At 41.0% G+C, this 12,384-nt stretch overlaps 1 protein-coding gene across 5 annotated transcripts in view; it reads left to right on the forward strand.

The window, feature by feature from the left end:
• The first annotated feature begins 298 nt into the window (after positions 1-298).
• The window catches only part of pip4k2aa (phosphatidylinositol-5-phosphate 4-kinase, type II, alpha a), a 33,176-nt gene continuing 21,090 nt past the window's right edge, over positions 299-12,384 (forward strand). For all 5 annotated transcript variants that reach the window (XM_061666079.1, XM_061666081.1, XM_061666080.1 and 2 more), the window contains exon 1: positions 299-1,342. In XM_061666079.1, the coding sequence (XP_061522063.1) occupies positions 1,202-1,342 (141 nt within the window). In that variant the 5' untranslated portion in view covers positions 299-1,201. The remainder of the gene's footprint in view (positions 1,343-12,384) is intronic.

Raw genomic sequence — 12,384 nt, forward strand, 5'->3', positions numbered from 1 at the left:
CCCCGTATGTGTTTTAACGAGTTGTCAACGATGCACTTTAACCTCATTCGGCGTTGCTTTACAAAAAAGAAAAAGAAAATCACATTGTATTCATAATGTGTGGCAGTGGTATGCAAAAAAATAAATAAATAAATAAATAAAGAAAAAAATATGCCCACAAAAATATCAGTTAACCAAATGAATGATATTTACGATCAGTATATGATCGATGTGTAAATGTAGTAGAAGCGGAATGTCGGAATGCAGGGAGAAACCGGCCAGTGGGGGGCTGCAGCGAATCAGCACGCAGCCCCCGCAAAGCCCAGTGTGAGGCTGCCGGAGTGTCAACTCCCCTCTGTCGAGCTGTCACTTGACAGCAGCAGCATACATGAACCGGATTGAGGTCGCCTGCCGCTTTACGTTAAAGGCGTCGCCTTCGTTGCGTTTCCAACGGGGCGGCGACATTAAAGGACGACAGCTTTGGCATCTCCACGGGCGGAGCACGAAAGGGTAGGACGAAGGTTGTCGCTGCTAATGCTAAGCGCTAGCCAGCTAGCTTGCGGACTGATAGCAGGTGTTCGGCGGCAGACCGGCGGTGGGTGCATTTAGCTGGCGAACGAAGGTCGGATGAGCTAACGTTAGCTGCCGGTCAAGACGATCCGTCTTCGGTTTGCCAGAATCAAATTGCCAATGGAGTAGTTTTCGCAAGACAACGGCCAACGCTTCCTATGTCATTTTATGCAGTGTTGTCGATTTCTCTCCCCCCCACCCCCTCCCCAACCCCACCGCCCGCCTTACGCCGTTATGGAGTCAACCCGTATCATCGCTAACTAGCCTGCCGCGGCTATGCTAATGCCAGCCCAGTAAGGCTTGACGTCGTCGCAGGGCTGCGGACTTCTACGAGCCGAGAGGCGTGCTCGAGAATGCACACTGAGGGTCTTGGTGGACTGTCAGCCGAAGGAGAGGGACATTTGTAGCTTCAACGTCACATTTCCCTCCCGCCCCCTTGAGTCCTTGATGAGATTGGGCCATATGGTTTTAGCCAGGCTTGTGGTGGATATTTGGTGAAGAACAGGATTAGGACATTTTGACCCGAGACCTGACTCAATGTATAGCACTGTTATCAACTGAGTCGTGAGGTGGTGGCCGCCGTGCCGGCGAAGGGAATAGATTCTGAAGCTTAACCCACGGACTGCAGTACCCATAACCAGTTTGCAAAACGATGGCTTCGGCGAGCAGTATTGCTGCAGCCATTGCTAGCAAAACCAAGACCAAAAAAAAGCACTTCGTTGCCCAGAAAGTGAAGCTCTTCCGTGCCAGCGATCCTCAACTCAGCGTGGTGATGTGGGGAGTCAACCACTCGGTAAGTCTGATCATATTTCATGCGTCATTGCGCATATTATTGTCCTCTTCCTTAATATGACATCCATATGTATGAACGGCTACGTTTTCAACAATTGTTTTGTGCAAAACAGCCCAAATTATATTAGGCGTATTACTACTAGCCACTCATCGGATGATGTGTGTTTTGAGCAGTTAATACTCGTGGTTTCCTGTTGTGCACATGGAGGGCAAGCTGCAGGGCTCGATGTCATGAGAGAGCGCGCATCTTCAATGCTCGCGCTTATCTCGCTCTGCCTCTTCCTTTTTTGCATTGGGTCACTGCCCGTGGTTTGATCGGAGTGCAAACACAACCATTGAAAGACAAATACAATGTAGAAAGACACTTTTGTTAGAAAAAAAAAAAAAAAAAATGTTATGTAAAGCAACTTGACCATCAGAATCAGAATCATCTTTATTTGCCAAGTATGTCCAAAAAACACACTGGGAATTTGTCTCTTGTAGTTGGAGCCGCTCTAGTACGACAACGGACAGTCAATTGACAGAGAACACTTTGGAGACATAAAGACATTGACAAAAAACAGTCACTGAGCAATAAAGGGTTGCTAGTTATCTGGTAATGCCGGTACAATTATTATTATATATTTTTTGACAATTATGCAAAAAGATGCAGTGTCCTCTAGCACTTAGAGCAGTTTGAAAGACTGATCTCGCAGTTGTCCGGTGCAATGACACATTACAAAAAAAAACCCACTTATTTCCTTTACGAGTCAATTATTGAAAAATATGTGAGAGGGATGGAAGAAAAATGCACAGTTAACTGGTTGCGTTAGCACATGCTAAAACTAATACATTTTGGGTGGGAATTTTCCTACCCACTCTTCCTTGCAAAAATGTAATCCAAATCTGTGAGACTGAGGGTTTCTCTTCTGCGGAGTTCTCTTTGGCTCACCCAACAGATGTTTTCAATGAGAATTAGTTTTAGACTGGCTGGTCCTTTATGAAACTTTAATTTTCCTCTGTTGGGTCTGGATGTCTGCTTGGAGTTGGGCTAAATTTGTAGGTCTCCAAAACGCATGCAGGGAATTTGTGTTATGGTGTGATGAAACCATAATTGAAGTTTTTGCTCACCATTTCGACATGTAAGTTTGGTGCATGGTGTTGGCTGCATCTCGTGTGTTTGCCACCAAATGGTGAAATCATGATTCAGACAGTTTCCATTTCTGCACATCATTCTTCATGGTTTTGTTGTATGGGGAAGTGGTTGGCAAGCACAATGAGTAAGATGTGGGGTCTTTAGGAGGAAGATCACTTTACGTTTATTGTACCGATCATTTTTCTAATTAAAAAAAAAAAAAAAAACTTCTGCGAAGCCCAGCTCTTGGCCTGAGGTGTGTGCACTGCTAATCCGAAAATATTTTTGCTAACCGTTTGACCTTGACCTTGTTTTAAAATTGAATAGCCTTTGCCTTGGAATAACTGAAAAAGGCCAGTATAACTACAAAATCAAGACCTTAAGCATCTTGGCTTTTATAGTCTAATGTTTCGTTTTGACACACTCATCTAATTAGTGGTGTAGTTTGTCATAGCTTGTAGTGACATTAAATTTCTAGTTCTGCTTGTCTGGTACAGGAGCCCCAACGGGTTAAATTTGATTTAAACTGGTGCAACCGGCATTTGCTGTAATGTCACGTTCTGCCAAATTTTAACTGTAGGCAGGAAGCTCACGTTACAAGGTATAACACTTGTTTTGTTAATGTTAATTTGCTAATTGACATAATTCCTGCCTGCGTGTAAATAAGCACTCATTCATTTTACGTACCACTTATGGAGCAATTATGTTTGTATGACGGGTAGATTTTGTTAATAGGGTAGAATGATTTTGTAAAATAATCAAATTGCAATTTCTTTCCCTCTATCTTGCGATTGTGATTCAATGTTATATACAGTATATATGTGATTATTTTTTTCAAGGTCCTCATGTATTTCTCAACAAACACAAGCAATAAATTGTGTATTATAATAAGCAATATTAGTTTTATGTAGGCTTTACACGATCAGGATTTTTGGGACCGATCAGCAAGTTTAAAAAAAACGATACCAGATCACCGATCCGATCACAAGATGGATCAATGTGTCGATTTACATGACTTGTTCATTTATTGTATATACTTGTGTACTGTATACTCTATCCATCCATCCATTTTCTGAGCCGCTTATCCCCACAAGGGTCGCGCAGGAGCGCTGGAGCCTATCGCAGCTATCATCGGGCAGGAGCCGGGGTACACCCTGAACTGGTTGCCAGCCAATCGCAGGACACATATAAACAAGCAACCATTCATACTCACATTCACACCCTACGGGCAATTTAGAGTCTTCAATTAACCTACCATGCAAGTTTTGGGGATGTGGGAAGACACCGGAGTACCCGGAGAAAACCCACGCAGGGACGGGGAGAAGATGCAAACTCCACACAGGCGGGCCTGGGGATTGAACCCCGGTCCTCAAATGTCTTGTGCGGAGCCGATCGATGACGTCATTGATCGGATCGGCGACTTATGACATGAAAGTCGATCAGCATAAAATGCTAATTATCGGCCGATACCGATAACAACGATCAGATCGGCGTAAAGTCTAGTTTTATGATAGATCAATTTTTCATTCTTATAGGTCAGGCTTATGTTAAGATACAGGCAAATAAAACATGAATTAAAATGAAAATAGTTTTTCTACTTCAACCACAGGGGTAAACTTTCTAAATACTTTGACTTGCAGTCTTGCAAGCATTCACCACGACAACGTTCAACAAAATTCTGCCAAACAAGTGTGGTGTAAACATAACTGTATAAATCAGAAATAAATCACACAAACTAAAGTGCAGATTAGAACAATAATGCAAATCTGTGGCTTTCCCACTTCAACTTTTTAACTCATTTATATAACGCTAGCCTTTCACAAAAGCCGCAACTGTAACAAAATGCTGTACACAAAACAATAATAATCTCCAGTCAAAATAAAGCATAGCTCCCTTCACATTGGCACTTCACATGCAGGTGGTGCCGATCAGTGAGTTTAAAAAAATCGAGAACCAATCACCAATCCGATCACAAGATAGACCAATGTTTCTATTTAAATGACGTCTTCATTTACTGTATATAGTTGTGTACTGTATACTCAGTATCTTCAAAAACTCATCTCATCTATTCTAATTAGTCGGGTCAAACCAACATTACAACATGACAGAAATAATGGGTGCTAAGTTACAGTAATTAAATTAGTTTATTCATTCATTCATTCATCTTCCGTCCCGCTTATCCTCACTACGGTCGCGGGCGTCCTGGAGCCTATCACAGCTAACGTTGGGCGAAAAGTGGGGTACACCCTGAACTGGTCGCCAGCCTGTCGCAGGGCACATAGAAACAAACAACCATTCGGACTCCCATTCACACCTACGGGCAATTTAGAGTTTTCAATTAACCTACCATGCTGATTACTACCTTCTTATGCCTTCGGCCACCTTTGTCTCTGTACCTTTGGCGTTATAGAAAAAGTATCATGCCTGTCCACCTATTTGTTCTACTAAGTTATGACTACTTGCAATTTGAACTGTGAAAGCAAAGTTGCCTTCAGTTAAAGTTACCAAAAAAGAAAGATGAAACAAATAAGTTGGATATTGGAGAAGTGAAATCTGGTCTCTAAACAGTCATCTTATAGTCCATCTGTCACGTTTACATTTTTGTGTTTTCTCACTACTAGCACTTTTACTTCTTCATGGAAAAGTCTCTTTGTTTCTTTTCAATTCAGACGGCGGAGACTACCTTCAGTTGTACTTCTACATGTGCTACCGCTCTATTTTTATCTGTGTCCTCATTATGTCTGAACCCTGTGGTTATGAACAGAAGGATGCAGAAATCCCCACTGACAACAGTGTTTCCTACAGGTTAAAAATGGCGGCATATGGCAAGTCAGTCGCCAAATTCAGTCAAGTTTAAATGTGATTTGTTTGAGCAGTTGTGCTTGTTATATAATGCAGTAGTGGAGAGCCATATTGGAAGTGAGAGATGAGTCACAAAAGAAAAAATACAGAACTGGAAATGACCACAAACAGGTCTCATTTTAAAAGTACCATGTTATATCGTGCACATGGAATGGCCCACAAACATGAATTCTTGTGCTCATTGAATGGCGTAATTAATGCTGTCCATTAACACAAACAGTATTGTAGTAGTACTGGGCTTAAATGACAAGTGTGTGTGTCCTAAAGCTTGTGTGAGCTGCTTCAACCTGTTAATATTAGTGGCTAAATGTGTAGCAACAGTTTGCAGCTGCACACTGATTATGCAGGCTCCAGGGCCCTCGGGTAAAGTGGTTTCAAGAGAACAAGCGTTTCTTCCTAGAATTTGAAAAATAAAAAAAACTTGCCTAAATCAAAAGTTAATCACGCACAATCAATAGCTCTAGCTGAGACAAGTTCCTATTGTAAACACACTTCAAACATTATAGCAGCCTTACTGTTATCTATGGGCACTTCCCCCCCCACCCCGAACCTCTTTTCTGTTCTTTGACACGATAGCCACTTGCTTTGTGCGCTTACGTATGATTAATGGGTTCGCAATTCATAAACATCTGGGTAATGATGTAATAGCCATATAAATAGTCAGTGTAAGGTTAAGTCCACACTCCCACCATTAAATGCAGTTACCCTGTAACCTTTTGATGCAGGCTGGGTAAAGGTCACATCTTCAATTAGTAGGCTCTCCATATGTTAAATGTGATTATCATTGTGTTGTATGAATGTCATCTGTCATTCAGAGGAACATTGCGGACTGGTGCACATAATGCTGTTTGTGTTAAATGTGTTAGGAAATATTTGGAGAAAGTTTGGAAGCTGGAGTTACTGATGGTGTAGTGGTACACTTGCCTGACTTTGGTGTGGGCAGCGTGGGTTCAGTTCCCACTCAGTGACGGAGTTAATGTGTGTGCAAATGGTTGTCTGTGTCTATATGTGCCCTGTGACTGACTGGCGACCAGTTCAGGGTGTAGTCTGCCTTTCGCCCGAAGTCAGCTGAGATAGGCTCCAGTGCCCCATGACCCAAACCAGGATAAGCGATGTTGGAAATGGATGGATGGCAGTTTAGAAAATGTTGGGATGCTTATATAGGCCATTTAGTCATACAGCATATATTTTATCATGTGCTTTTCGTGTTTTACTGTAATGAGTTCAATATAGAGCAAATTTTGTGAATATGCATTTAAAAAGTGTGATTCTTCTAGCTCGAACAAAATTTACAGCTGTATTGTTCATTGTTATTTTAGGGACGACATACCAGAAAAGTTGTATTTCCTAATTTCTGTAGGGAAACGTATACAAATTAAATATTAGCAGGCAGACAGATATTAATTATGCCTTATGAAACCCCCATACACTGTCAGATATTCCAGAACTATACAAATGTAAAATTCAGGTTTTTTTCCCCCCCACCAATTTATAGCTATAACACTCTATTTGAACTTTCTGTCTTCTTTTAACACAACTTACATCTTGTCATCAGCTAAGAGCGAGTCATCATTTTGACAAAGTTCAGAGATAGCACTGTGCCATGCTGCTGCTGACAGAGCACTCTGCCTCACTTGCTTCCTCTCCAATGGAGCAATAGCACATACTTTCTTCACTCTGGGCCGGAAAACTAGTTTGCATTACCATGGAGACAAACAGGACGTGGTGGTATGAAATTAGTCTTCAAGTGTGACAGTTGTAGGGCAATGAACTATGCTGGAGGCATTTGATTATAAACAAGGTTCATATGAATTGAAACTATGACAAACTTGTCAGAAACAATTGCTGTAATTAGACACTGAGAGAGTGCCACCAAGGGAAACATTACAAACGCTGTAAAGGTAGCACAATGGCATTATTTAAAGAACTTACCTATGATCTAAAACGTAATTGGCATTTTCACAAATGTATTTCTGTTTTCTAGTTACATTTTAGTACCAACAATACAAAAGGTGAAGTTAAGAATTTTATTTCAGGGCGTCGTCAAAGGAAACTGTTAACCTAGTTTTTTTTTATTATTACTAAAAAATGTCAGTGAATGTTAGTCAATTTTTTATTTTAATTTTTAAAAATTTTTTTTTTACATGCATGGGTCGGGTTTATTTTCTACAGCCTAGACGAGCATTCATTGTTCGGGTGTCCTTACAGATGTGTCTGTGCCTATTGAATAAGAGGAGGCATTGTGAGCAGCTGTGTGATGTCGCGACACTCATTACCCAGGATGCATCTGATGGAATACCATCACTTTGTCAGTGCCTGTCACACCAGTCCGCAAAGGTTAAATCAAGGCAACTAGACTTTTCGACAAAGAAGAGTCCAGTTCCCTCAATTCAACCTTTGCAGATGACTACGACCAGGATGCCAGAGAATCTACAAAGACGTACTGTCCCACTACTCGCTAGTGACTAATGTGCAGAAATGTAGACGTGGCATCTGTGGACTCTTTTGAAATACCTTTTGAAATGTTTTAATAATCCTCGAGGTAAAATTGAGGTGCCGACAGCCAAATCATCTTTTCCAGAGGGAAAAGTGGTTTCTAAAACGCCCCAACCAAAATACGTCATGAATCTTTTCGGGTGTTGTGACAAAATCTGCTACTCCCCAAAAAAACTGCAACCAGGACTTAAACAGGGAGCTATAGTTTTCAAAATATCTAAGTGGATTTTTCATTTGTTGTACAATGACTTCTTCATTTCAGAATCATACAAGGAGTAATGATTCGATTGTGATTCGCTGTTCATTACTGTCACTGCGAACAGCGAATGGGGATTTAGAGTCTGAGCTCTACTCAAAAGTATCCATCATGTTTCTGTATCAGAGTTAGGTTGTTCACAATGCAGCTCGAATGCTGATTGGTTGAAACGGATATGCCACATTCTGCCAAAGTGTACAAAATAGCATGGGATAGATTTTTTTTTTTTCTGTTTTACATTTAAGACAATTTAGAAAAGAGCTCTTCATATTTTGTCATGTATCACTAATTTTACGACTCAAAGTGAAGACATGAAGAAGGATACCAGCTTTTGATGCCCCCTGGGAGATTAAAGTGTACTTTGGATACACTGCCTAAAAAGGTACACTTTTTCATGGCCACCTGAGCTATGCCAAATGCCTTCGTAGGCCAGTCAGTCAGTCATGCTGAGGCCATGAATCCATGCCAACTGCTCCTTAATGTCTGACCCTGATGTGTTGTCTACCTGCAAAATGGCTGCACAAGGGTAGCTGCAGCCTGAGCTTCCCGTACTCCTCACACTGTAATTGAAGTACCTAACTACTAGTTAAAAGCAAGCAAAGCAAATGTATTTATATAGCGCATTTCATACACAAGGTAACTTTACATGATTAAAAGCATTTAAAAAAAAAAAAAAAAAAAAAACAGCTTGTAAACATTTCAAACAAAGAGGGGGGGGGGAAACATAAAAATGCAATCAAAACAGCGTACTGTGCAAGAAATATCATTTAAAAGTGAAAATGGTCTAAAAAGCATGGGAAAAAAGAAGAGTTTTTAACCCGGACTTTAAAACATGCACATTTGGGGCTGACGTCAATTCTGTTGGCAACTTATTCCATTTGTGTGCAGCATAATAGCTAAAGGCTAAACATGGTGACGCACACCATGTTTGCTTTGGACACTGTGCTCCACTATTTGACCTGAGTCTGTCGATCTCAGAGCCCTACTGGGTTTAAATTCAAATAGCATTTCATTCATGTATTCAGGACCTAAACCGTTTCGTGATTTATAGACCAGTAGCAGAACTTTTAAATCTATTCTAAAGCTGACTGGAAGCCAGTGTAAAGACTTTAGAATTGGAGTAATATACTCTTTGTTCTGGTCAGAACCTGAGATGCAGCATTCTGAATGAGCTGCAGCTGTTTAATGCTCTTTTTAGGGAGTCCAGTCAGAACACCATTACAATAGTCAAGTCTACTTAAGATAAAAGCCTGGATGAGCTTCTCCTGGTCTGCTTGACACATGTAAGCCTTCACTCTGGATATGTTCTGCAGATGGTAGAAGGCAGGTTTAGTAATTGATTAGATACGACTGTTGAAAGTCAGGTCGGAATCTATCAGAACACCAAGGTTTCGGACTTGGTCTTTGGTTTTTAAAGAGAGTGACTCCAGGTATTTACTAACAACAATCCTCTTTTCTTTATGGCCAAAAACAATTATCTCAGTTTTGTTGTGGTTTAATTGACCCAAGGGTAGCATATACAGGGTGAACAGGAGGGGTCCAAGAACTGACCCTTGAGGACCCCCATGGGTCATTGCCATTCGATGAGATTGAACAATTCCAATAGTTACAAAATAACTCCTTTCCTCCAGGTAGGAACTGAACCATTTAAGGACTGTTCCATTTAGTCCTACCCACGTTTACAACCTGTTCAGCAGTATATTATGATGTACCGTATCAAAAGCTGCACTGAGATCCAAGAAGACCAGAATTGACACCTTTTCCGAGTATTCAACCTTATATCATTTAGCACTGTGATAAGGGGATATTCCAAACAGGTGTTTGATGAGCATTCCTCAAGTTATTTGGTTTTGCGACTTCACGTCACGATAGCTTAGCGATTAGCATGGCATCTACGGCTTTCTCCTGTAGATTACTCCTTGTCCTCCGTTCGTGATAATGATAGTTGTCAGAAGTGTAGCTTAGTCGCTACCCTGGAGGTGATGATTTGTAATTATGCTGCGTTGATGTGGGATGTGTAGCGAACATTCACCTCTGTGGCTAGGCATTGTGTTTAGCCTTATTAGCTGTAGCTCGTAGGTAGCTGGGGCAGCACATAATAGCGTGCAACAAGCATTCCTCCTGAACAGCGTAAAGCAGCGAGGTTGGGCGACTTCAATGTGGATGCACGGTTTATTCAGTTTTTTATTCATTTATTTTACAATATAGTGTACACTTACTTAAATCATAACAACATCCAGTTTCAGAGAACAATTCGTTTGTTGATGCCGAGGCATGCTAAAAACAGTCCAGTCATCCTCGCCCCAAAAGTCACCAATCGACTCAGCTCAGACAATAAGACTGACTGAAGATGCAAATGGTGAGGCATTTTTCCAAGGGTGAAGCAGTCGACAAGGAATGATTAAGCTGCCTTGAACAATGTTTTGACTGCCTTGAATCAAATATTTCATCCCTCAAAGAAGAGACCAGAGCAGTTCGAGCGGATAATAAAGCTTTGGAAAACCGCACAAAAAAGTGGAGCACTCATTTAGGTTACAATTAGTCATTAACGGCAGTGGAAGTAAAATTAGTTGACCTGGAAGATTGTAGCAGGAGAAAAAAAATATGTTCATTTGAAGGAAAAGACGGCCCTAATGGTACACAATATCTAACAAATCAACTGTCTTTGTGGTTCCCCACACAGAGAGATGCACCAACAGAAATCATGCAAAAACATTGCATTGGACCCTTGGTCTCATGAGACCAGAATCTTATTTCTCGCCATCTTGGAGTCCTTTGGGTGGTTTTTTTTTTTTTTTTTTTTTTTAAGAAAACTCCATGTGGGCTTTCATGTGTCTTGAACTGAGGAGAGGCTGCCATGATTCACATGCTCTGACATGCACTGTGAGCTGTAAGGTCTTATATAGACAGGTGTGTGGCTTTCCTCATCAAGTCCAATCAGTATAATCAAACACAGTTGGACTCCAATGAAGGTGTAGAACCATCTCAAGGATGATCAGAAGAAATGGGCAGCACCCAAGTTAAATATGAGTGTCACAGCAAAGGGTCTGAATACTTATGGCTGTGTGACATTTAAGTTTTTCTTTTTTTAATAAATCTGCAAAAATCTCAACAATTCTGTTTTTTTTTCTGTCAGTATTGGGTGCTGTGTGTACATTAATGAGGGAAAAAAATGAATTTAAATGATTTGAGCAAATGGCTCCAATATAACAAAGAGTGAAAAATTTAAGGGGGGTTGAATACTTTCCGTACCCAGTGTGTGTGTATATATATATGTGTGTGTAGCAGAGGACTAGGCATCGAAACTGGGAATCGAAATTTTTAAATTTGAACAATTCCGGGAGAACCGGAACAGGAGTCCCGGTTCCAATCGGTTATTGATTCTCGATGCCAAACCTTAGTCAAAACACGATAGTCTGATTAATGTCACGTTTGTGGAATAAAATTTAAACATAATAATTCACGCAAGGGGCGTCGAATGTTGGGTAAAACATGGTTGCGCCAGTAGAGAGTTACCTGCTACATGTGGGCTCCATTTAATTGTTAGTATATGGGTCATTCCACTGAAGTGGTACACAATTTGTGACATGTAAGAACAATTTAAGAACTTTAATCATTTTGTTGAAAATATATTAGTACAATTTATTTGAAGTTTACCATTCGACTAGCCATTTGACTGCATTATATAACAATTAGTGGTCGCTTGTAACATTGACTCTAGATATGAACATGGAAAGCTGTTTATTGTATGAAAACCTTGGGAATTTTTCACACAAATACTAGGGTTAGAGTAGGTTCACAAACCAATTTATGTCCAACTTGTTAATGCACCGCAAAGTATCGAGTAAAAAATGTATTTAGGGCAAATATAGATGTGCGTACCATTGACTAAAAATACAACATGGAAAATGATGCTGAGGAAGCCGGCAGAAGTGTGTCATTTGTGGATATGGACTCGAGCTGGGGCCGCTGCGTGTTTTGATGTTAATTCCATTTGTAGGTGATCTAATTTATCTAGTGAGTGAACGTTGCAAAGGAAGTTGTGTAGGAGCGGTGCTATGCGGGGGTTACCTGAGCTGTTAGCCCACCGCGACAACCATGCTTCTGCATGCAGTCAGACCGCACTGCTCGCTCCTCTATCGGCTTGAGCTGCTAAGCGAGTCTACTGCTTCACAGGCCGCCGGGTCTTGCTGAGAGCTGCTCTCCAAAGGTCGCGAGCATCGTAGTTACGAACTCAAAGTCCCTGGATGCTCGTCATTTCCGCAAGTGCTGGTGATCACATGCTAATTTACTGCGGATATTGACTATTTTTGGT

This window comes from Phycodurus eques, chromosome 21, assembly GCF_024500275.1.
Source record: "Phycodurus eques isolate BA_2022a chromosome 21, UOR_Pequ_1.1, whole genome shotgun sequence".
In the NCBI taxonomy this organism is placed as follows: domain Eukaryota; kingdom Metazoa; phylum Chordata; class Actinopteri; order Syngnathiformes; family Syngnathidae; genus Phycodurus; species Phycodurus eques.